This window comes from Pundamilia nyererei, unplaced genomic scaffold (genome assembly GCF_000239375.1).
Source record: "Pundamilia nyererei isolate P.nyererei 1_Seehausen unplaced genomic scaffold, PunNye1.0 scaffold00064, whole genome shotgun sequence".
NCBI lineage: Eukaryota > Metazoa > Chordata > Actinopteri > Cichliformes > Cichlidae > Pundamilia > Pundamilia nyererei.
The window spans coordinates 1,576,395-1,602,809 of NW_005187465.1; the positions used below are offsets into that span (position 1 = coordinate 1,576,395).

The window sequence follows — 26,415 nt, forward strand, 5'->3', positions numbered from 1 at the left end:
ATTTCTTCTATTTGAGAGTGACACGCACAGCTGTGCAGCTGTGATTTGTCTGTGCGGGGGCAATAGAGCAGAGGAGGGCTGTTAGAGGAGAAATAACCAACAAGGAAACCACTTTCAGCTTTGCTCCTGCACCGCCTGGCTGGCCTCCGGCCAAGTTCTCCAGAGAGGGCTGGCTCACCCCTTCTCCTCCTCTCCTCCCTCTCTTCTTTCTCTTCCAAACCCACATACGCACTCCTCTCCAGCCCTCCAAAGCAACAGGCGAGAAGAAGGAAGAGCGACAAAAGCAAAAGAGCAACTCCTGCAACTTTTTGGAACGAGCGCAACTAGGAGAAGCTTCCGAGGATGCCAAACGCGTCGGTTTTGCAGATGGATCACATGGGTACGCGAGGGAACTGATTTTATTTTTCCCAAAGAAGAAAACAGGAGGGAGGACACACGTTTTTGTTTTTTTTTCCTCCACCGTATGAGACGTCAAAAGTTTCCCTCTGTGTTAACAAAGCAGGCGCCTTTGAGCTGGAGCTGAAACCCTCGGCTTGTGATTAAATGTCCCGGGGTCTCTGTGGAGGGCAGTGAAAGGATGCCAGGATGCCCTCTCTGATCTCCCATCTGCTTGTCATCTGGCTGAGCGTCCACAGGCTGGTGTGGTGCACGGAGCGCTCCTCCACACGCGAGCGCTTCAAGGTGGTCATCGCTCCTCTCATCTGCAAGCGGGTCTGCCTGAAGGGGCAGTGCCAGGATACCTGCGAGCAGGGCAACAACACCACGCTGATCGCGGAGAACGGGCAGGGGGCCGACACGCTCACCGGACCGGGCTTCAGGGTCGGTAAGTGACGGAGGCAGTTTCTTATGAGGGCTGGGGGCGATTAAATAGACCCCCTGCGATTGAGAGCCCTGTCCTGACCCCAGGCTTTTACGTTGTGGTTATCCCTGTTGTGCCAAAAAAGGATTTCCGGTAATTGCAAAAAGAAATGATCGCGATTATTTAAACGATTATAAATGCCTCCTTGGCCTTCAATCTGTCAAAAATATGCCAAACACATCTAATATCATGACTGATGTCCTGCCATTTAAAGCCAGAAGGAACATTTCTGTCACAAGGCGAAGCTGGAGGGTTTTTGGCAAAGTGACTTTTATATGTTCTTTATTTATGCAGATAAAAAACAATCTTCATAAGGGATCTGGCCAACAGGATAGCAGAAACTGTAACAAATATAACATTACAATTTTATAGGCATACTTTAAGTTTCCCCAGCATCATGTTGCCCTCCATCTTTTTACCAAATTAAGTAAAGATATTAGACACAAGAAACAAGGAGAAACCATGGAAATCACTTTTTGGCACATCGCCCCTGTAGAGAGGTGAGGGAGGCCTGTTTGTTTGCTTAAAAGCCGACTTTCTTAATAGCTTATTATACCAATGCGGAGCTCCATAAAACACCTAAAACTGGCCCAACTGTGCTTCTCTATAAGAAAAGGTTATGCCTGAAAATCTGAAACACTTTTAGCTCATTTCAAGGTTAGTTGATAGCACGAGCGCGAGTTGAAGCAATAAAGTCCACCTAAAAATCAAAACCAACACCATGTCACAAAAAATGGCCCATAATCCACAAAATAACTGGTTCAAAGCCAGCATATCTGATCATCTCGAGGCCTCTTGGTTCCATACCTGCTGCTGATAGGCTCCGTGGGTTCATGTGAGGAAACTGTGCAAATAAATAGGTGGCTAAGATGAGGTGAGCTGAGGTTTACCCTCCGCTGCATCTGGAAAACGTTCCTGGGTTACACTTTAATTAGTAAGGCACGGCTCATTACATGGCACATAAATGTACTCTTAAGATCTATACTTTCCCCACCTCCCTCACTCCAGTGTCTGGTTGGCATGAGTGGAGCTGTTTCTGTGCTGTATCAGATCAGCTGTGGTTGAGACTTGGAGCCTTGCAGTCTACATCAGTGTACCGCTCCACAAATGGATTTACCCTCAGTGGCTCGGTGTACAGAGTGAGATTGAGCTTTTTAACGCAGTCTGACAGTGAATTAACTCAATAACAGTAATGAAAGTGAGCTAATACACTACGCTGCACGGCACAGCTCAGTAATAAATATATTTATTAACATGATACGGCTTCTTTCTTCTTTTTCTTTCTTAAAACTCACATATTTCTAAATATAGATTCCTCTTCCACTTATGTGCTCTCTCTCTCCTTTATTGGCTGAATTCTTAGAACCAAACTAAGATGCAGAGCTGCAGGATGAAAAATAAACAATGCCTGTGGGGAGGGAGGAGTGGCAGCAGCAGGTTGTGGTTGTGGTGCATTTTGCATTCATCACACACAGGTTTGCACAGAGTTGCAGTTGCGTGTAGAGTCGTAGCTGGAGTCGAAGCAGGCTGGATTCAATTGAGGCCAAGTGAATGGTACTTGCACTGCTGTGACAGTATTCTTCCACTCTGACACAGTGTAGAGGCAAAGAGTTGGCTCCGGCATCAGTCTTCCCTCTTCTCCCCCCGATTTCCTTGTGGTACGTCACGTTTTATGGAGCTTCTGTGTAAAGTAATTCAAGAGAGACGCGTCGGATTCCTGGAATGCCTCATGCTGTTTCGCAGTGTGTCTGGATAACGAGATCATGTCGTCACACAGTCCCGTCTCCCGGATTTATCCGTCCGTTTATCGGAGTTTTTGCAGAGAGGGACCGAGGAGTCGACTCCAGCTTGCACAGGAGATGTGTGCTGTTCAGCGCGAGCGCTGGAATGTGGTCTGGACAAGTGGAAATTTCTCTCTCCCGTGTTAAAACGGCCACGGCTATAGCAGCAACAATATGAAGACTTTTCCATATTTGAGCAGTTATGATGTAAGCAACGGCGAGCCTGACGCCCAGACTGAACAAAACTTTTCCACAAAAGAAAATATGATTCCTGTCAGTCTGTAGAAGTAAAGAAGAGTCTTTAAAGAGCAAACACATTCAGAACCAAGATACACTTTTAGTCATAATGTAGTTCACTGAGACTTTTTGCTTTGCTTTACTTGACATGTTCTCAAAAGTTTGTGTTTCCACGGCAAAATAGGTCATTTATTTTATATTAAACTGAAAGAGGGAAGTGAAATCCTGTTCGTTACTTCTGTTTGTTCTGTTTTAGTAGGCCAAAGAAGTTATCCAAAGTTAAATATATCAAAAGCTAAATAATACAGGTACAGTGCGTGTATTTATGGTGATCATAAAACCCTCCTCAGTTTGTTGATCCTCTGACTTTTCAGCCAGTGACAGGCACTTAAAACTAAAGCGGCTGAGCTAAAGGATGTGAAATCACTCTGCACGATTTGTATTCTTTGTACGTTACTGTACAAAACTTTTGAGCTGGCTCCCATTTCTTTATACTTTGCTTCTAAGAAACCAGACCATTTTTTCCAGTGGTCTCGAGCAACAGTTCACCAGGCTTTCTGAAGATCTCTCTAAGGTTTTCTTTGGACATTGGCTGCTTTTCCCAAACGTATTCAGCACAGTGCTTGTACCTGACTGTTTTTGTTTGTTAAGTCACTTCACGCTGACCTATGTATCATTCAAGCATAAAACAGGCAGCTAGCTCAAGGGATGAACAAATGTTGTGTCTACACATAACAGACAACTTAGCAAAGAGCCAATTTCTATCTGTAAGCACTTTGTTACTAACAAAATGTCCTAAAATATCCTATTTTTTTTTTTTTTTACTAATTTCTTTAGTTGAATCTATGAAAAATGGCAAAGATAACACAGTTTAACAAATACAAAAGAATAAATTTTCACCAACAAGGGGATTCCCAAAGATTTATTAGCCATGGTGTGCAGCGTGTCATTAAACAAATTTGAGGAAACTGGACAAGCAGAGGACAGAAGAAGGCCTAAAAACTATCTACAGCAGGCTTATTTGATCTGAAAGTCATGTCCTTAAGAAGTAAGAAGGAATCCAGCAAACACCTGACACAGGACTCATTTGATCTCTCAGTTGATCCATGTGCTGTTTGTCGAAGCCTCATCAGAAATAGTCTCAGTGGAAGGATGGCGGTTAAGAAGCCATTTTTAAGCAAGGGGAACAGAGAGAAAATGCTCAGATTTCACACAAAAACTGGACTGAAAATTAGTGACAGCAAGTCTGATGGAGAGATGAATCCAAAGTTGGAACTTTTGGTTAAAATTTCCATCAGCATGTATGGAAGAGGTCAGGAGAGAAGCAACAGTGAGTGTCTACAGCCATCTATCATGGTTTGGAGCTACATTTCTGGTAGTCATGGATTGGCTTCCCCACAGCCCAGACCTCAACATGAATGAAGCAGTGTGGGATCATCTTGAGAGAACTGAAAAAAAAAAAGGCAGAAAGATCCAAAACATAAAGAAATGAGGGGTGATTTAAGACTTTGGCGCAGTACTGTAACTAAAATAAAAAGGTATGGCATAGATTAGAGCAGCTTTAAACAATTACTCTGTTTTTCCAGCAATATACCACAAAAGCTTTGTTTGCGTAAAGGCCCGAGCTTCTTTATGTTTAAAAATACACTAGTTCATAAACAGCAATTATCCAAAATGTAAATCAAGTAATAAATAGAAATAATGAATCTGTTTGATCTGCGCGGGATGTCATTATGCTGTTGCAGACTGGGACAGACAGACGGAGAGGCGACCACCCAGATGTTCAGACAGAGCAGATTGTCTCAGTGTGAATAACCTGGAGCACATGAATATAAATCACCTGCACAGCACGCTGCTCATTTGGACTTTCTATAAGAGAACGTTTGCACACAGGCAGACGTTACAGGACATCGTTTTATTGCTAAGTATGTCCCATTCAGGATCGGCCATCAGATTACGACATCCGATTTGTTTTGTCGATACGCTTGCGCTGATTACATGTGTCATAAATGAATCTGCATTTCACTTTACACTTTATAAAACTGATGAAAGCAAAGAATTCCTTCCAGGCATGGCAGGCAGAAAAAAGAACTGTTTGCAGCAACATACAATTTGCCCTCCTCATGGACTCCACATGGTGCCTATGTAAGTAATCACAGGGCTCTGCAAGGGGTTAGGTGGTTATGACAGCGATAAAACTATTGCAGAATACATATTGTTTTATTTATTAAAGTTGAAGTTTAGCATTCAGAGACTGGAAAATATTAAAAAGGACGAAAGAGTTGCATGTGACTCACTTCACAGAGAAACCCGTGAATGACCTTAGCTTATGCTGATCACATGCTATAACCCCTTTTAAAAACTTCCTTTATCCCCAACACTTTCAATCTTGGTTCTTGGTTATTGCTCCTCAAAGTTTATACGTCTTGTACTTTGTCAGAATTAGGTATTTCTTTTAGGAGATATTCTTTCAGAATCAATGGCTACATAAAAGCAGTGCACATACTGTGGTTGCTTTGACTAAGGCGTGCTTTTTTAGTCCAAGTCTAAATGTTTCTCGTTGTTGCTAGCACGGAGGCATCCAATATATCTTGCCTTCCTGACAGCAGCTGCTCAGCTCCCAGACAGCCCGCTGAGCCTCCTCTCTCCTCTGCATCTCCTCTTTATCAGGCCTGCTGTTGCCAGGCAGCTCCAGATTCTCATCTTTTTCTGGAATATCTAAGGGAATGTTGTGAGGGGGGGGCGGGGCCTCGTTTGCACAGGAAGTGGTTCTTATCATAGCTCAGTCTGGGCTTGCGTCCCCTAAAATGGGCATCATGACAAGTGGAAATGGCTATTTGAGGATTTCCCATGTGGTTTTGTATTTAGGGTAAAGTGACAGTAGTAGCCTTGTGGTTTGTTTTGGTTTTCCCTTGGCATGGGTCAGAGGTCCATGGGAGCCTGAAGATGAACACAAGTCAGTTAAATACAGCAGTCAAGGCTGATCTGCTTTCTCTCTCCTTCTTTCTCTTTAGGGAGGCAAGTTTATTTTACCTTTCAAAGCCCTCTGCTCTTCCCCACACGCTCTTTTCTCTGTCATGCCAAACTTTGGAGAAAGCGGTCTAACACAGGCAACCAAGAAACCTGCAGCACTCCGGATTTTTTGCCACAGGCTGGACTGAGCTCAGAGGCAAAGCTGGGCACGGCTCCCGTGCTCACAAACTCACAAACACACAAACACGCATGAGCGATGGACTTTCGGGCACATTCATTCCCAGCTTAACAATCACGAAAGCTTCTTACCTTTGGCTGCTGTTTACAGGCTGGCCATTGACCCTGTTGCCAAGGCTGAGTTTTAATCTAAATAAGTGTAACCTCCGTGTGTCCATTTAAATAATGCTTGTAATTATTTGGGAGGTTTTGTGTTCTCGTTAATCTTTTCTTTTTTTGCCTTTGTTTCCACTGTGGGCTCCCCTCATAAAAGTGGATCCAACTGGTAAAGCTGTGAAAATGCTTTATCTTTTAAAAGATAAACACACCCAATTTTAGTCACTTTGTTTTGATTCAGTGCAGCTTCCCCTCAGTGAAGCGTGGCCTTTTAAAAAGGTTAACTCCACAGTCAGTTTTTCCTTTTTTTTTTAAATTTTACTTTAGTCAAGCTTGCACCACAACACTCACTCAGAGCCAACATCCACATGATCTTAAGCCGGAGTTCCCCATCCAATCAGACTCTAAATAGCCTGCATTTATGTAGCGCTTTTCTAGTCTTACAGGCCGCTCTGAACGCTTTAATCCTACTTTTCAGCGCGAAGAAAAAGAGAAAAAAAAAGCATCTCATTAAATGAACTTTGTGGAAACAAAGCAGCAATTAGAGGTGCTCTCTTTTAAATCGTCTCAGGGCAACGGCGTGTATATTTTTTGCATGTGACTGTGTCCGGGAGCGGTGTGCTGAATGAACCCAGCTCAAACAAACAACCCTCTTTGCCATCTTTAACACTCTCCTCCCATTTGTGTAGTGAGAGGGGGGAATGGAGCAGTTATTTAAAGCTACTGAGAGGAATGCTGGGGACTGTACCCACACCGAGCAGAGACCCTGTAGCTGTAGCGATTAGGAAGGGTAAATAGAATAACATGGCCTCCGCCAGCGCTGCCTCCTGCCCTGGCCTGAGACAGAGCACCCTGCAGACATTACCTGCCACGCACTCCAGTGCTGAGTATCTCACAGCACAGGTATCTGACATAATCTCAGCAGAGCACAGTCAGCACTCTTACCTGCCTGCCCTGCAGTCCTTATAGCCGGGGCTTTTAGATAGTCATTAGATGACATCATCTGCACCGGTGCCAAGATTCTATCTGACTCTCTTGCTCTCTTTCCACAAAACGTATGTGCCAGAGGGGCGTGATGGGGTAACGCTGGATTTGTGCCCGCTAAAAAGCTGCGCAGTGCGGTTGCATATTTCCATGACATGTGAAAACCACATTGCGCAAGGCAGGGTTTGATTTAGATCTGGGAAATTGCGGCCCTCCCTATACTCAGACTGATCCCCCTTAATGACGGCTGCTTCTGTTTCTCGGGAGCAGTCGTCGTTGTCATCATCCCGTCTCTGTAATGTTAACAAACTGTTGTTTTAGCCTTTATGTGTGTGTGAGAGAGAGAGAGGTAATGAAAGCCTTCAGTGACAGTGCTGGACTCTGGCAAAGGGCAGCACTGCTGTTTGGATAGCTGAAAGTGAGGCCGTCCAGAGTTTCTGGGGGTTGATGGAGGAGCGGGAGCTCTACAGGGGGAGAGTAGGAGGAGAAGGAGGAGGAGGAATGTGTACGCAGGTTTGTGTTTTCATAAGGCGGTGATTATGTCATTTACTCCCAGTGTCTGGCTCAGCTGCGGGAGTCTGACCCACTTCATGCGTCGTCCCTTGCTTGGCGTGGTATGTGGTCTCACAGTGCCAGTTGACGGTGGGTGTATTTGGGGACGTGGTTTGATGGTAAAGGGAAGCACGTCATATGATGATAGCCATTCTCTTCTTCTCGTTTTAAACACCGGCTCTTGTGGCAACTGTTTATGGGAGCCGGTGTTGTTTAGTCACAGTTCTCTCAGGTCAACGAGAAGAAAAAAATATAACCAGAAATAATCCTGGAAGCACTTTTTAAAAGACGAGAACAGGGTCACGGGGTTAAATCTAGTTTTCCACTCGCAGGCATTAAGCTAGGTTGAGCTTCACCACTTTCATATTCCATAGTAGAATGAGACCACAGAGGCCATGAAAAACAAAGAAGCAGTGTTTATGTTTCACTGTGAACACTAAAGCTGACCTATTGTACCAAATATTCAGACTTCCTGCTGTAATCTTTGTAGGCTCCTATATTCTGGATCAGGTTCGGCCTTGACTGTGGATGGATGGATTTAAAAGACTGCCCAATCAAGTCTGACAAATTATGTTTTTTAGTGGGTTTGCAGTTAGTTTACTTAGAACCTGATTTAGTGGCAGTACCCTCAAGCACCCGGCTGTGTTTGTGGAAACTAAACAACTGCATCTGAAGCCAAGCCAAGCAACAGCCAATTAAGAGAAAGCTGACCTGAAAGAAGGGTGGCCTTAAGGCACCTTTTAAGGCTTAAATGGCTTGTTTTGGACCGTGGGTGAACCGAGAGGCTGCATTAAGGTACAGTATAAGAAAAATAAGCAGTTGTGACTCATATAAAGCTACTGACCCACTCTACTGTAGTAGAGTCCAGGACTATGAATATGGAGCGATAAATGAGGAAAAGGTCCACTTTAATAAACCACCAAGTGGAATTTTCATAAAATATTGATGAGAATTACTCACTACGTGGAAGAAATATTAAAAAAAAACATGTTGGAGTACATTTTTAGATATTTCTACACTCAGTTTGATGTAATCATTACTTCCACTGAAGATAAACACCAACTACCAACTGTGTCATGCTTCACAATTACTCAGTAATAATTTGAAAGCTCCACCAGTCTAAAAACAACTCCTGGTGGTGTCACACTCTGTATTCCTGCAGCTGTACGGGCCAATAAGATCTGGGACCAAAAACCCATCCAGGGACTGAATCACAGTGAAAGTGACTCAGCGGGAGTCATCACCAACTTTCAGACGGGTTAGCTTGCTAAGTTTGGCCAGAGGACAGCAGTGAGAGACGGGGACAGATCGGGCCATTGTATCATCTGTGTGGCTCAAGATTATGTGGGGTAGCTTTCAGTTCAGTGAGTTGCAGTCTGTAGGACTGTAATTTGTTGTTTTTGTGCTGGGAGGGTGCGGCTGCGGCTGAAAGGACGCCGTGGAGGGAGGGGGCTGATGATGCGTCATCTCCAGACAGACAGAAGTGAGTGGGTGGGTTTTTCACAGGGTACTCAAAGGGCAACTCTTTCTTTGTTTCTTTCTTTGTTTCTTTCTTTAACATCATTAAACTTTTCAGATCTTTCAATCTGATCGAGTCTTTCTGGGCTTTCTTTGGACATTATTTATGTCTTTCTCGTTACACTGGGCTTGCTTACGTAGGAGCTGAGGAATGTACCAATATGTTTTTTTTTCTTAAAGAAACAAGTGTCTGGGAATCGCAATAATCCACTTATTTTTTAGTCTGTGGATTTCACATCTCTCTCGTGTGGCTTTATTCCCTCACTTTAACATGTACTCGATATACATATATAATAAATACACTGTTTGTTCCCTCTCATTTGTCCATCACTTGAAGTGCTGATGATAAGAGCTTGAAGACAAGGAGTCTCCCTCCTGTCTCTTTGTGCTGTTCGTGTCTTTCTTCTGAAGTCAGCGGTGGGTGGGAAAATTATAAGCTTCCTGACTCTTGGAACGTACGGGGAAGCTGGCATTCAAAATTAAATTAGGTTTTGAAAGCATAACAGCAAAGCACAAGGTCAACTTCAAATGCTTTCTTAGCTCCACTCCAACCACATTTTGGAAAGATAGATCAAAAATATGAAATGGCAGTGCGGTGTGTCTACATGATCTGAAGTGAACAAAGTTATCTATTAAAAACTTTATGTGGATCGATTTGGCATGGATTAGCAGTGAGTAATGTTGAAATCATGGACTGTTCTCTACTTCTTCAGTTGTTTTTTTTAACATGTGGAAAATATTGTTCATGATAGAGTAGTTGCTTCAGATGCACATGTTCCACATCCCGCCACTGACACAGCCAGCCCTGTTCATGCCTCACATTCATCTAGACCACCAAATAACTCTTAAGCACGTTTGATTTTTAATAACACACCACCTCTCGGTTCAGGAATGTGTTAGATCTGTAAAGACAAAGGTGTGGTGGAAAACAGAGGGCGTCTGTCTCCGAGAGGCTAAGCTAGCTGACAGACAGAGTCGCTGAGCGATTTTGGGTCATAAATTCTGCCAATGAACGCCGAGGTGATGATTTAAAGGGAAAGTCCGCCGGAGAGTAAAACCCTTTGTTATGATCTCAGCTTTTAAACGTTGTGCCCATTTCAGCTTGTAATGTGGTGCAGTCGCTCCACCGCAGCAGCATTCTGAGGAGGCGATACACCCTTGACTTAATAGCACGCTCACACAAACAAACACACCCACTTATAAACAAAATCTGCAGGAAACATTAGTCTGTGCATGGCTCGAACTTAAAGGAGGAAGATGTGAAGCGGAGGTTTGTGCGTCAGGATAATAAAGGCACGAAGTGCAGGTGTAATACCACCTGCCGTCGGAGCTTTAACTTGATACGTGACTCTTGTGACCCTGGAAACCTTCCTCACCCCTGAATCCGAGCAGAAAGTAGCGCTCATATTTTCACTTCTGTCATATCATGAATAAACACGAATAAACACGTCACCCGATGCCAATGGAAGCCAGGCATGCGCATGCATCACACTGACTCCACTGTTTTAGAGATGATGTTATATGCTTAAGGCCATGAGCTATTCAAAGCCTCCATAGTTCCTCCTTCCTGAACACAGACTCAGTCATCCAGAGAATGCTGTTGCAGAATGCACTTTGTGCTGAGCCCTCTTTGCTCCCGTATACAGTCTTCATGTTCCGATAGATTTGACATCATATACCTAAATGGTCCACTGAGTGATAAAGCCTCCTCCTGCAGAGGTTTTTTTTTTTTAAACACTTGGCTGGTTGTTGTGGAGGCATTTTTGTTTACCATGGAAAGGATCCCACGATCATCTACCAGACTTCAATAAAGTCCTGAAACAGTTGCATCTTGGCTGCTTGTGTCGTCTTGCCACCCAGCAGACATCATGGCAGTATCTCTGGGCAGTTATAGCCAGTTACGAACACCTAAAAAACAAATTTATATGTTTATTTCTGCTGTTAAGTTAGGCATTTTAACACTATAACATGGGAGCTCAGGGGCTGACCAAGTTTTAAAGCCTGTCTGAAATGGCTTCATTGAGGATCTTCAGATTTTTGCTCTTTCACTCTGGCTTAATTTGAAATTTCCAGATGTTGCAGGTTGGGTTTTTTCTTCTGTTAACTCAGACATTTCTTTTTAAAGCGCCATGAAATGCTTTTTGTAAATAAATATATGGGGTTTTTTTCTATGACATTACACAACAAAACGCTCACAGCAGCATGTAACACATAGAGAAGAACATCTTAACAGTTGTCAGGAAGCCCAAAAAGGAAGGAATAAGGTCATCTGCAATATCACAGCTGATGATATTTCCTACATCTATAGTCTCTCTTGCTGTTTAGGTGTGTCCGGATTTGATTTTAAAATGAAATTCTCTTCTTTTTTTTAAACTACAGTTTAATTAGAGCTGCAGGCTCACTTTGCTCTTCGTCAGGAGTATATTTTACAACCTTTCAAGGGTGGAGTTTGTTCCTTTAAACAGCCAGAAGACACAAACAACAGAGTTTTCCCTCCAAAAACTGGACTATCTGTCATAACAAATCAACGTAGAATTGTCATCTCTGTATGCTGTGAATGACCCTTTTTTGGCGTTTTTGACTGTTTTTCTGTTTAAAATAGATAAACCAGAGTGTTTCACAACTCAGTGTAAAAATAGACCGGTCACAGAAACAACAGATGTGATATATATAATCATGCACCAAGCAGATGATGTGTGTTATCCACAGAGTATTGTTTGTGTAATCAGCATTGTTGCATGTAGCATGGCGCAGCGTCAGGCTAAAAACATCAAGAGGTTTTATTCACAGGAGTCCAAGAAATTCAACTCCAGGTATGAAAAATGTTCTCTCTTCTCTTTTTTGAGGAGCTGGATCATGTCTCATTCAGACACATTCCCAGCTCAAGTCCAGACTGTCTACAGTTAGTCGTTTCCACAGCCTCTGTGCGTTTAGATTGTGTAATCTAATGTAAGATTCGGGGAAAAAAGTCCTCTGGCTCTTTTTCTGTGTCTGCAATCTCAATTTTCAAGGCCCTCATTTTCCCAGTTTCCTCTCATTCGAAATCCAGTTCTGAGATGAAATGTGAACCTTGGAAACTGGAGCTCTTATGTCAGAGTTAAGTAGTCTTCAGTCTGTGCCTGAGCCTTTCCACCTGATTCTGCATGTTGCTGCCTGCACCCAGTCCTAGTGGTTAAAGTCCTCTGTCACAAAGTGTTATAGGCAGACTTCCTCTGAAGTGTCCATGTTGCTTCAGAGTGAAAATATTTTATGCCACTTGTTGGGTGTTTCATTGAAGTTCTTTCATTTTTCTGCCAGACTTTCACCATATGAGGATGTCCCTGCTGTGCTTAAAGTGATCTAGTCCCCTAATTACCCCACAGCCCAGACTCCTCGGCAGTCCGCAACTAATTACTTCCACGTGTGCGAACCTGGCTCAGCAACAGTGAGAGGCCTCCTCTCCTCTCCTCTTCAAAGTTAATGTTGTAGCGATACAGGAGGGGTAAGCTCTATAGTGAATGTTTGTTTGGTGAAAAATGGATTTGAAGTTTTGAGTGATTAAGCAGAACTCATGTAGAAGAGATGGTGGACTCTATATTTAGGCAGAAGTCTGAAGCGGTGGTGAGGAGGAGGAAGACAACAGTGAGTGCATTTAACAAAGAGGCTGTAATTCAACTTCAAGTGACACGAAAAGAGACAAAGGAGGAAAACACGGCAGGAAAATAACCGAGCGGAAACCATTCTGACAAAGGGCGTTGCATCAATAGGAGAAAAGTTTTGGATCTTGGTAATCGAAGGGAGGGTGTGAGGAAGTGAGAACAATGGAGCTGAAAAATGAAACAAAAACATTGTGTGAACACCACAAGTGAGCACCCTGTCATTTGAAGTCTAGTTTCTTTCTTGCTTGTTAGAAAATAACAGTTGCTTTCATCCAGTCAATTTTTTTTTGTTTGTTTTCTTGACTAATTGGTTGGTTTATAACCTAAAAAAGGGCCTCAAATGCAGTCGGATTCTGTTGTTCAAACAGACCTCTAGTTTTTTTAAATTAATGAATTGGTCAACATTTTGGAAAGCACACACATTCCTTTGGCAGAGACTTTGATGACAGCTAATAATACTCAGATTTTTCTCTTACATAAAAGACACATTAAAGACACAATCACAGCATCATTAAAGCTCTTAACCTGACGAGTAGTGTCCACAGCTGCTTTTTAACCACAAACCTCTTGGAGTTTCCACAGGTTGCTGCCAGCTGCCTGATTTACTATCAAAATGTGTGAATCTATTAACCGACTGACTCCTTTTTTAAGCTCAGACACAGTATTTCTCTTACTGAAAAAAAAATTCTTATGTAATACAAGATGGAAAGCTTAGACTGTCTTAAAGATGAACATCTTTATGCGGCACTGTGAAAAAAAATGGTGCACTTTATCAAAACGCTGAGCCCTGCCTTGAAGAAACACGCCTTTATTTTTTTTAACTCATTGTTAGATTACTGTGTGAGCATCATCATTCAGATGTTTCGCTCTAACAGTCGCATTGTTATGCACCCTATATACACCTTTTCTGGATGTGTTTAGTTATAATGTGTCATTTTCCCAAAGCATCTGTTTCATGTCAATCATACTGCCATGACATCATCACGCAGCTGCGGCTGCACACCTGTGATGTGAATCCCCTATTCCATCACATGAGATGATGCTGATGACTGCTGACGTACGTTTGACTACAGTGAACTTATTATCATGTTGCAAGAAACCAGTTTGAGATGTTTTTAACTTTGTGGCATGGGGCGTTATCCTGCCTACGCTGTTGACACAGGACAGGATGGTTCCATGTTTTCATGTTGAGACCAGGCAACATCTGCTGCAGTGTCTCGTGACACCTTGTGCGTTCAGAGATGCTCCTCTGCATACCTTGATTGTAACAAGTGGCTGCTAACCTTACTGCTGCCTTCCTATCGACTTGAAGCAGTCATTCTGCCTTGACCTCTTACATCAACAAGGCATTTTCTGCCACAAACTGGATATTTTCTTTTTTTGGCTCATTGTCTGTAAACACTAGAGACGACTGTGGAGTAAAATTTCAGCAGGTCAGCAGTTTCTAAAGCACTCAGCCCGTCCGGCACCAAAAACCGCGGCAGTTTCAAACCATCTTTCTTTTCCTATTTTGATGCACAGTTTGAACAAAATGTATTGATTTGGCTCCATGTGATTGGCTGATAAGATTAAACAAGTTGCACTAATGAGCAGTCGAACTGCTGTGCCTAATGAAGTGGCCAGTGAGTATTTTTTGCTGTGTGATGTAATTGCAGCACATTTAATAATAACTGTCTTGATTTGCTCTTAAGTATACGTGTAGCTTATGATGTTAATTCATAATTGCAGTGCATGTGTTTGGAAGTCTTACTGACGCTCAGGTATCACAAACATTTGGGATGTTACAAAGACCTAACATGGATCGAAGCACAATAACGAGATGGCCTTCATGACTACGCTTTCACTCCCACTTCACTAGCTTGTTTGGGTTTTATCTTTCTCTGTGGATTCATCACTGCTTGCTGTTTTCTTACAGTCCTGCTCTCTCTCTCTCTCTCTTATCTCTTTCCTGCGATTGTTCTTATTGTGGGAATTTCAACAACTTTGCACTTAAATAAACACAGCGGGGAACCTAATAAACCTGCAGTGAGTACTGTATATGCCTTTAAGGCCAGCCGCTTTCCCACGAACTTCAAGATCTTTCCCATATGCCACAGTGAAGCCGTTATACAGATCAATGACTTTACCTGCTTTCTTGCTCAGGCCGACTGGCTTCAGGGACTCATTCATTTTTTTTATAGTGGCACGGTTCAAAGTGAAGATTTTACGCTGCCCTGCTTATGCTGCAAACCCGTTGGTCTGTCTTCCATACTTATGCTGTACATTACTGAATCATAAGGCTGTTCACATCACTCTATGAAAGATCATATAAAAGTCTGCCTCTGACTCAGGGGATCCTAAATCAGCACTTTCAGTCTGACAAAACTCATGAATACATATCGATGGATTTCAAAGTATGAAATACTTGTATTTTAGTGAATCAATGAATTCATGCTTTATCAACTTATATTTCTAAGACTGCGCCTGTTGCCTTTTCCTCTCTGCAGTTGTGTGTCCCTTGACGTGTTTGAATGGAGGAGTATGCAGCTCAAGGAAGCACTGCCTGTGCCCTCCCGGCTTCACCGGTCGACTCTGCCAGTTTCCTCTCCAGCAAGCCCAGGCAGCGCGAGGCAACGAGCAGCCTGTGTACCCCGTAGCTTTAAAGCCAGACGGCCAGAAATTTGTGGAGTCAAGCATAAGCCGCAGCCAGTTTACACACACGTCGTCAATGTCAATCTTCAACGTCCCCTTATCACAGCCGGGGCATCACTCCTCAGAAGGTACCTATCGTCTGCCTCAGCACTTCTCACATTGTAATATCTCTTCTTCCCTTTCCTTTCATATCTGATTTTTCTCTTCCAGTGCAGTTTAATGTACGTGTTCACCACACGCCAGACACCTCCGTAATCATTCACTCACTCGACTCAATGGATATCAAACCTCCTCACAAAACGGGGACACGCCAGGTCCTGGTGAGGCGCAAACCAAAGGGGCGCTGCTTTCAAGAGACCACGCCCAAACAAGCCGTGAGTTCAGTTGTAAGAAGTTTTGAACTTGAAATATAGATGCGTTCCTTGTTTTCCCATTGTTAATATTTCTCAATATTGGTCTTTTAGTGCAACAGCACCCCGCTTCCTGTTCTGACCAATCAGGAGGATTGCTGTGGGAGTGTGGGGAATTCATGGGGACAAAACAAATGTTATCAGTGCCCCAAATTACCAAGTGAGTACCTCAAGAAATGTCCTTTTTTACCAGCTTTGTAAATGTCACACATCTAGGGTTTATATCTTTCATCTTTATCTACAGTATTAAGATTTTTTTTTTTTTTAAATCAACATCTTGTGTGTTCCCGGGAATAAAATTACTGTTTATTGAGCCAAAAATGTGAAGCATTCCCACCAATTTATACCTTCCACCTTCTGAAATTATGGCCCTGGATTAAAACAATCACTTTGTACCTCTATTAAAAAAACGAGTGTCTGAACGTCTACATGAAAGTTAGCGGTAAGGTGGGGGAAACGGAAGAAATTATGAGAATTACACACAGACAGTGAGACAGAAAAAGAGAATGTGGAAAATAACCCTCTAGTTAAGCATGTTCCTATGGGCCTGCCCAGTTCAGCGCTGTCATCACGCTGCAGAAGATCAAATTTCATGAAAATCTTGGCTACTCGTGCTTTTTCCACTCCGCTATTATTCCCTCTCTCAGTTCTGGCTTCAGACAATGTGGCCTTCGACAAAACCTGATCCTGGTTAGTCTTTTAAAAGCTGTTTTTGCAAAAAGTGCTATCTGTTTTGTTACACCTGGTTGTATTTTTAATCTTTTTTTTTCTTTTTCAATGAGATGATAAAGGTAAGCTGCGGTGTTGCCTCTGTTTCCATTGTGATTTCACAATGCGCAGTGTTTCCACGGCTCTGTCATAAAACAGCTTTGCATGTTTTTACTCCCTGATGGAAAGTTGAACAGTAAGAAGGAGGAGGAGAATACCGTGGTTTATTATTTCAGGTCTCATGAAAGAAATTTTAAGGCAGTTCTCTTGCAAGCTACCACCCCAAGACTTCAAACAACTATGATTAGAAAAGAAAACAAAAAGAAAGGGAAGGTTTGTCCAGACCCAAAAATGGAACTTAAACTAAAAAGTATTAAAGAAACATTGATCTGTATAACCACACAATTAGACAAATACATAAAAAATGAGAAGTAGCAATTACTGAGACATAAACGTACAGTTTTGTGCAGATGAAACCTTTTTTTGTCCCTTCAACCTGAACCAATCGCAGCAGATGGTTTCTTCCTGTTAAAAGGGAGTTTTTCCTTTCCACTGTCACCAAGTGCTTGCTCTTGATGACAGTTGCTCAAGTTTGGGTATTTGTCTGTATTATTGTAGGCTCCCTACCTTACAACATAAAACTCCTTGATGCAACTGTTGTTGACATTTATCACTATATAAATTAAACTGAATTGAACTGAATTGCAGGCAATAGTTTTTAACCATCCCCTTCAGTCTGGAGTCTATCTCAGCTGTCATTGGGTGAGAGCTGTGGTACCCTCCAGATAGGTGGTCCGTCAAAAGGGGTTAACACAAAAAGACAGACACTCATTCATGCACTCATTCACGCCTATGGGTGATTTAGAAACACCACTTCCACAGTCCAAACTCATGTTTCTGGACTGCCGTGTCTTTGGACTGTGGGAGACCTGCAGAGAGCCTCCACAGACACTGGGAGACAGCCCTGTCACTTAGCTCGCAGTAAAAAGGTGCTTTTCCCCAATTACTGATGTTTAAACTAGGACTTCTGTGTTTTTTCCTATCAAGAATTCAACTCCCACACCTCTACAATAATTACAAAACTATTCTCACTTTTCTCACGCTTTGCTTGAAGGCTTTGATTGTGTGACAGTTGTTCAAAAAGTCATGGAAGCGGTTTTGTTCAGAAAAGAGTTTGGGAGAGACGTGAAAAAGTGTTGCATGAACAGATAACCGGGGCCACTACATTCAAAAGAAAGCTCTCATTTCCACCTGCAGTAAGCTATAGGTAGTGTAGGAACCTCCTCCTGTTCTACCTGCTTGTGTGGAAAGCTGGAGGTGTGTAGAACAGCAGCCAGATTACTGGGCAGAACAGAACAGGCATTACAAAGGATACAGTATTGATTGTCAGACACAGCATGAAAGGAGAGGCAGGGGTGGAGCTGGGTTGCAAAACAGTTTGCAGATCTGTAGCAACAGTAGGGAGACACTAACGCCTTATATAAGATTTACTGATGAGATTTAGACGAGAATACCTGAGGTACAGGTGATGTGGGAGTTTCACAGCTGCTTGATTAGTTGTAAAGGGCTGTTGTAGTATTTGAAGTATAAAAAATTGCAACTGCGGTGCATTTACCTGGTGGGTGCCTAAACATTTAGTATAATTTGATGTCAAACTCTCTGCTTTTCATATACCTTTACCTGTGTGCTCTGCTGTGTCTTTCCTCAGATGCATCAGTCAAACAGAACATTGTGGAAGACTATGGCTCTACTTGTCCCCAAGGCTATAAAAGATTCAACAGCACTCACTGTAAAGGTAAACTAGAGCCGTGAAAAGTATTTTCCTCCTCCCTGAATTCTTACTTTAAACAATAAGTGTTAATATTTGACAAAGATAACCTGGGTAAATAGAAAATGCAGTTTTTAAAATATGACCTTAGTTAAGTTATCCAAACCCTTTGTGAAAAAGTAATTCCCCTCAGTAATGAGGGACTTTGGGACTCTAATGAACCACGGTGAGAGCCATTATCCGTAAATGGAGAAATCTTGGTACAGTAGTGAAGCTTCCCAGCAGTGGCCAGCTGACAAAAATTACTCCAAGAGCGCAGCGACGACTCATCCAAGAGGATCTTCAGGCATCACTTTCCATCTGTCAAGGTCAGAGTTCATGTTTCAACAATAAGAAAGAGACTGGACAAAAAAGGAAGCCGTGTGAGAGTCCAAGGAGAAAACCACTGCTGACCACAAAGAGCACAAAGGACCGTCTCAAATTTGGGTCACTCCATGTCAAACCAGCCATTTATTTAGAACACTTCTTGCTTGAGCGTCATCTCGAATTTGCGTAAACATTTTATGGCCCACAGTTTGATCACACACAGTTTCATGTAATAAGGTCAGTGAATTTTTTCCTTTATATATTAAATGTTTTTCAGGGTAATTTTGCTCTCTTTTTTTAATTTGCAAAGTGTTCTATTGACCCACTCTCAAACCATTTTTTCACACATTAAAATCTGAGCCAATATTTGAACATGAATATTTCAAAAACAATTAAAGATAAAGCGTCTGGACTTCTTTAAGTTGCTCGAAGACCAGCAAGTCCACCGTAAAGGTTTTGGACCCGCCTAATCAAAGTTCCATTGAGATGCTTTGGCATGACTTCAACCTGGCCGTTCGGGCCTTCAGTGTGGCCCGTGAAAGACTCTTTGCCAGTCATCACAAACACCTGACTGCAGTTCTTGCTGTTCTTTAGGGGTCAATTACTTTTTCACACAGATCCAAGTAGGTAACATAATTTAAAAACTACATTTTGGGTTTACTCAGGTTGTCCTTGTTTAATATTAAAATTTGCTCAATGAGGTGAAACATTTACGTAAATGTGCAAAAACAAATTTAAAATTCAGGAAGGGGCCAAATACTTTTTTACAGAATCCAGGAGTAGCTTATAACAAGGAAAAGAACAGTTTAAAGCCAAGTTTAGGAGTTGTTTCTGCCATTTAAATTTTAACCTTATCTTTTCTTGACCCTGAAGATATCAACGAGTGCTCCATGCAGGGCGTCTGTCAGAACGGAGACTGTTTGAACACACTGGGCAGCTTCAAGTGTTCATGCAAATCTGGTTTTGTCTTGGAGAGAAATCGATGTGTTGGTGAATATAAACCCTCTCTGGCTTTCTTCTCTTCTCTGCTTTGTATTGCACAGAAACAAAGCACAAGACATGAAAGAATCGTTCCAAACGTGTAATGTACTGTCGGGATAGATTGCCACAACACTTTTCTCCTGTGTTAGAGTATCCCCCTCTGGGTCAGTGCTTCCGGATAGCATCCAACGACAGGAGCTGCAATTACCCGCTGCCGACCCCCCACACCCAGGTGGTATGCTGCTGCACAGTGGGCAAAGCCTGGGGCCGAAACTGTGAAAGATGTCCTGAGGAGGGCACAGGTGAGTCAGTTTACGGGTTTTACTTCCTGCCACGTCGAGCGTCGTGTTCGTTTTTGTCACGGGGACATCAGTCCACTCGCTGCACACCAGCATAGTCTAGAAACAAAGTTACTTATTTATGATCAACAGAGAATTCCTCTTTAAATAAATAATCATTATTTTCATTTAGCTAGATATATTGTAGAGATTTTTCCAGGTCATTATGCAGCTCAGCTCTTCATTCTTGATGACATGAAAGTTTGAAATAGAAATAATAATAACAAAAGAAAGCGTTCGAGCTTTCCATTTTGTTGCCCATGCTTGAAGATACAGTTTGCTGCTGTGTTTGATAATTAGTTAAAATAGTTGCACAAAATAAATCGTTACAGCTTCTCAGATGTAAACAGTTTCTGCTCTCCTCAGTCTGATGGGATGAATAGAATAAGAAAAAAAAGCAGGATATTTTGAACTGTTTGGCCATTAAGTGAACTAAGTAGAATATACTTAATTTTCTTTTCATAATTTAATTTAAAAAGATAAACATTCATACATTGCTCCAAACAAATTAAAGTCAAACTATGAAAACATACAAGAGCTCAGTGGGGAAATACACTCATGCTGGATATCTATACTGATATGGACCGGGCGATGTGTTAGGAATGAAAGGATGACACAGCATTTGATGATGAAATAAAAATGATTGATCTGCAAAAGGCTGAATTTAAAGATCCCTGAAAAAAGGTGAAAAATTATGCAGTAGGCTGATCCAGAAGGCTCTGCTGAGATTTCACTGCAGCAGCTCAGAATGGTAGTTTGTATTGCCCCCATGTGCTGACATGCCTGACAACATCTGGGCACGCTCCTAATGGGAGGACAGACGGTGTCCCGGTGGAATCTCTGCTAGATCTGGATCAGGTCATCACTGAGCTCTTGGACAGTACAAAGTGTTGGTGCCAGATAAACTGAAATAGAGTTGTTTTATTGGATTTAGGTGAGGTGAGTGTTGGGGCCTTGTGATTAGTATCTAATGATTCATCCTCCAGGAACTGCCTGCGTACTCCACATGAGGAGTATTGGGTCTGAAAATGGGTCCAAGGATGTCATCCTGATGCCTAATGGCAGTCAGGCCTGTAGATTTGTGTGTGTCCCTCTGTGTCAATAGGACTTCACCATGCCAGGCAGGGAGCCTTAAGCCTCATGAAGTCTGTTTCTGATTGTTTGGTCAGAGACATTCACACCAGTGACCTGCTGGAGGTCATTTTGTGACTCATCCTGTCCCTCCTTCCACTAAGCACTTGATACCGGTCCTGCTGATGGGGAAAATGTCAGCGTTTTGGGGTTGTCTCATTGTTGCCCTTTGAGTGCCCCTGGTATTAATTTCATTACCATCATTCACCCCCTCTGTTACTCTACTGACCAGATCAATTATTTTTAAGCAGTGTAGTTTCTTTTTCTCTTAAAGTTACAAAATCTGCATTTTGGGATTTCCATATGCTTTTTAAACAATTTCTCTTTGCGGGGTTGGAGTCCAAAATGCAGTTTTTTGGTTGTACTTAAACATATCAACGGAGTGATTCTCCAAACTTACTATTAGTTGGCTGAACCTATTTTACAGGGTGTGAGAATTAAAGCAACATTTAAGTCCTCTCCTCTTTTTTCCTCCCGACGGCATTCAGTGGCCTTCAAAAAACTCTGCCCTGCTGGGAAAGGCTACTTTTTGCAAAACATAAGAGAGACGGTGCAAATCACCGTCCCCAGCGACCATGAAAACCAAGGTAAGTGCACAAAGAATCTCTTTGCAATTTTTAGAAAAATCTTTATATGAATCATGTGAATTGAGAGCTTAAATTTCCCTTTATTGCCGTTTCTTTCAGAGCACACCAAGAGGGTAAGATATAGTTTCTACATTTTAATACAGCAATAAAAAGCAATCGCTGTTGCCGTTTAAAAATCAGATCGTCTCTTCCAATCAGATTCATGCAGAGACAACGACCACTGCGCACCAGGTCCCCACCAGCACCACCCGTCCTCGTGTGCCTGGTAAGCGCACCTCGAGGGTCGCCTGCATGAGTCATACATATGAAAATTCATTCACTAAATGCACACTGCAGGGAACATCTGTAGACATTGTAGACTGAATGCTGTGAAGAATGATCAAACATCAGGACTTGAACATGTCATACATCCTCCTGAAGTCTGCCCACTTCATTTCTCCACAGTTATAAAACCCACCCCGCCGACAATCATCCGAATGACCCCCGGCAATGACCCCTTCGAAACACAAACAAAAGTCTTCCGTGAGTCTCAAACACAAGCCGTCAAACCAGCTTAAAAAAATCTCTTTCTATTAATCTCTTAAAGGGTTCTGAATATAAATGCTGGCTCATGTTTCATGCACCACAAAGGTAGAAAAAGCCAGCTCTCCACATTCCCCAGTAAGAGAAGATCCCCTGATGGGCGCTTGTTTCTCACAAATGACATGTTGACTTTCTCCGTGTGGTGAACAGCATTTGTCATGTGATGCACTCCATTTTTTTAAATTATTTTTGTTATTGTGCGTTGTTTTAGCACTCCACTTTAAAGGCTAAAACAATCCAACAAAAACGGGGGGGGGGGAATAAGTCAAGTAAGCCAATCTGATCTGACGCATGCTTTGCTTTAGTGATTACCTGATGCTTTGGGGCACCGTGCATGTCACATGCATTCAACCATGAAGCATGAACCAGCCTCAAGGCCGTGTTTACAGTCTCTCGGTTCTATGGAGGTGAAGTGTGCTGGTATTTAAGAGCAGGTTAGCAGGTAAGAGACACACTCCATTTCCATGAAATGAAAAAGAAAAAAACTGTGCCGAATGATAGCAGGAATCCAAAGCACTCACAGGGCTCAGCTTTTGTGCTTCGGCTGCTTTCATCTGGTCTGTCTTCTATGCAGATGTGTGACTTTTTTTAGAGTCTTCCTTGAGTGTAATTTCTCTTTCATGGCAGCTTCAGTCGGTCGTTTTCTATTCAGCTTTGTCACTGGCTTTAATTTGGAAAAAGTCTGACGCATTTCAGTGTCTGCTAGAATGCAAACAAAGCCAGTGACAGAAAAATGTAGGCACGGCATGGACATTTTCAGCTTTCTGCATCTATGTATCCATATATATGCATGTATATATATATGATGTCATTCTTTGTTTCCTCCTTGAAGCACCGACAGATGAATGCAGGCTGAGCAGAAACATTTGTGGTCATGGAGAATGTGAGAACAGCCTGACCGGGCACATCTGTCACTGCCATCCTGGCTACCATTTCAACCCGCAGAGGAACATCTGTGAGGGTAAGAGACAATGGTAGAGACAGGAGGAGCCAGCAGAGAGTAGTTTCTCACATATGAGTGTGTGATTTTTTTTTTCAAGCAATATTTCTCATATAGGAATGGAAAGGCACAGCTTTTAGAGAATAAGAACTATTATGTTAAATATTATGTAAAAAAAGCAACAACGGCAACAAAAATCTCTTTTTGAGAAACATTACAGTGGCTGCAAGAGCTCAACACATTGCAACTTACAAAATACCTGCAAATAGATTAAACACAAAATACACTGAGCATCTTCATCACTATGACAACATACGACTAAATGCAGAAATACTCTCCAAACCAGATGTCAAAGGTTTCCAGGTGACACAAAGATGTGTTAAAGTCTGCTTGTCATTAATGTTTTGTGACTTTTGACATTATTAAAGTCATCAGCAGTGTTAGAATTTCAGCTAAAATGGAACCAACTTCAATTTCAAATGTGTTTAAAGGCATAAAACACTGTATGGCAAAATGACACATCCCAAACCACAGTTAGAACTTATTTGTGCATGTGTTTTCCTGATGAGCAGTGCCTTGAGCTGTTTCAGGTGTAAAAATAGACACATAACAGGAATATTTTACATGTTATTTCCTGTTATAGCAGAAATAGCAGCTGTATTGACTTGGATTTGAACTCAAATTTCATGGTGCAGGCCTATTCACACTGAACAGCTACGTTTACACCTGTAACTATTAGCTCCCATGATACTAATAGTCTGTCATGTATCTTTTTGCTGGGTGCAGCCATTTTCTGTACTTTTCAGCAAGTCTCACGTGCGTCTCCTTGGCGCTCTCAGCCCATTCTTCTTTAGCAAATCTCTAGATTTGATCCTCCAGATTTGATGGTCTCCTTTAGTTCACCCCACAGATTCTCAATGGGATTCAAGTCAGGGCTAACAGCCTGGGGTCACATATGTTGTTGTTTTGTTGGACCACCAAAGCGAAGACACAGCTCGAGGTTTCTTATTTCGTGATTCTTTCCACCTCAACAAGATTCCCAGTTCCAGACACACTAAAGCATCCCCACATCATAATACTCCCACCACTATGTTACACTGTACGGACGGTGCTTCCAGTATGGATAATCTTTCTCCAGGTTGTCCTTAGCATACTGTCTGGCTTGAAGGTGTCTCTTCTGCAGAAGTGGAGTTTTTCTTGCTCTGATGCCTCATGGTCCGTTCCTCCCCACAGTTCTGGTTTCTGATTTGGCTGAGTCACTCACGTGTCTTTGAAGTTGGGTCTTTGAAACTCTCACTAGTTTTCTTTAGAGGCTTTGAAATCTTTCACTTCCTACCTCTGTCACGCTTGTTCAGTACTGTGTGTCTCTCTTTGAATTTACAGATGATGCTTCTCAACCCAGTTCTTGACATTTGATAACTTTACATATGCATCTCCTGCTTTGTGAGCATCAACAATTCTTTTTCTTTCAGTCTGATTTCTTTGGTTTTTGGCACAATGTTTTCTCCAGTTAACATCAATTTTAACTTTCTTTATTAAAAAGATAAACGCTTATCATTGCAATAAAAGGTTCAGCTATATTATTCACCTTGGTAATTTATATTTTCTGAAATAATTCTATTATTGTGTGCAAATAGAAATAATTTATGCTTTCTTAAGGAAACGGGTATGTTTATAATTTCTATGACGAAAAACTCATATTTTTAGCCACTATGCTTTTAATTTCCTGAGTAAAAGCCACTTGATCTCGCCAAACGACTGACATTCATTTGTGGTGAAAAACTCCAGCCATCTGTCCCTTAAGCTTTATGAGCCTTTGCTGTCTGTCTGTATTAAATACTGCTTTCACTTGACTCATTCTCTCACTCCTGTTGTCTAGATGATAACGAATGTGAGTCAGAGCCGTGCGGCCATGGCAGAGGCTATTGTGTCAACACAGAGGGAGCATACAAATGTATCTGTCGCCCAGGCTACAAACACATGGTGCAGCATGGTAGACTTAAGTGTGTAGGTAAGTTAAGCTGAGCCTTTCCAATATTAAAATGATTTTTTTTCTATATCCCTGCACTGACTCTGACCTCTCTGTGTTGCAGATGTGGATGAGTGCTTTAACCAGGACATCTGTGGTATCGGGGGTCATTGTGTGAACCTACCAGGCTCTTATAAATGTGAATGTCACAGCGGTTTTAGGAGCAAGTCACACCGTAGTCCAGCCTGTGAAGGTACAAAAACACAGGTCATTGTGACACTGTGCATACTAGAGCACAGGCCTCCCACTGACACAGCACCTACTATGTGTGTTGCTACAATATGCATGCGTCCGTGCTCTACTTGTTAATATGTGCACAGCTAGACGGTGTGTAAGCTTCTCCACATCTTTTTCAGACATAAATGAGTGTTTGAATCCCGACACTTGTCCCAGTGAACAATGTGAGAACACGCCAGGCTCCTACGAGTGTGTCCCCTGCTTGCCTGGTCATGAAGCCCGTGCTGGCATCTGCTATGGTAAGTGCAGCTCTGCCATACAGCAAAACTGATCACTAGTGGCCTTTTATCATCACACTAAAACTTTAAGAAAACCAAAACCTGCTGAGATTGAGACACAAAAAAAGCGTGACATTCATTTGCCGCCTTGTAATTTATGGAATAAATCAAGGTTAAGGTTTGGAGTGTGCACAGTAAGGACCTAAATGCAGGATGCAAGAGAAGAGTTTAAAAACAAAAAGCAAGACATTTATTTGGCTTTATTTTGCTCCCTGTGTCTGCGTCGGTGCTCCTACAGTCCAAGCACATGCACTTAGATTAAATGATAACTCGAAATTGGCTGTAACTGTGAATTTAAGCATGAATGTCTCTCTCTCTGGTGACCTGTCTTATGACAGCCGAGTTATGCTCAAGAACAAAATAATTGGATCGAAACAGTATGACATGACTGCGAGCAAAAGTGGACTGAGGCAGTAAATACACACAGAAGGCAATTAGGGGAAGTGACAGCACCTGGGAAACTAATCAAAGACACAGGAAGTAGAACTAAGAACAAGGCACAAGAGACTCACAAAATAAGACAAGAAGTCATACAACAGGATTCGGCAGTGAGG

The 26,415-nt window shown here is 42.2% G+C and overlaps 1 protein-coding gene across 2 annotated transcripts in view; it reads left to right on the top strand.

Annotated features, from left to right (window-relative positions):
- The first annotated feature begins 208 nt into the window (after nt 1–208).
- Nucleotides 209–26,415, top strand: part of ltbp3 (latent transforming growth factor beta binding protein 3) — a 38,850-nt gene continuing 12,643 nt past the window's right edge. For both annotated transcript variants that reach the window (XM_005735485.1, XM_005735486.1), the window contains exons 1-15: nt 209–823; nt 15,362–15,634; nt 15,717–15,880; nt 15,971–16,076; nt 18,333–18,419; nt 19,632–19,748; nt 19,889–20,041; nt 21,697–21,795; nt 21,895–21,908; nt 21,994–22,060; nt 22,240–22,317; nt 23,210–23,338; nt 25,197–25,328; nt 25,411–25,539; nt 25,703–25,822. In XM_005735485.1, coding sequence (XP_005735542.1) covers nt 586–823; nt 15,362–15,634; nt 15,717–15,880; nt 15,971–16,076; nt 18,333–18,419; nt 19,632–19,748; nt 19,889–20,041; nt 21,697–21,795; nt 21,895–21,908; nt 21,994–22,060; nt 22,240–22,317; nt 23,210–23,338; nt 25,197–25,328; nt 25,411–25,539; nt 25,703–25,822 — 1,906 coding nt within the window. In that variant the 5' untranslated portion in view covers nt 209–585. The remainder of the gene's footprint in view (nt 824–15,361; nt 15,635–15,716; nt 15,881–15,970; nt 16,077–18,332; nt 18,420–19,631; nt 19,749–19,888; nt 20,042–21,696; nt 21,796–21,894; nt 21,909–21,993; nt 22,061–22,239; nt 22,318–23,209; nt 23,339–25,196; nt 25,329–25,410; nt 25,540–25,702; nt 25,823–26,415) is intronic.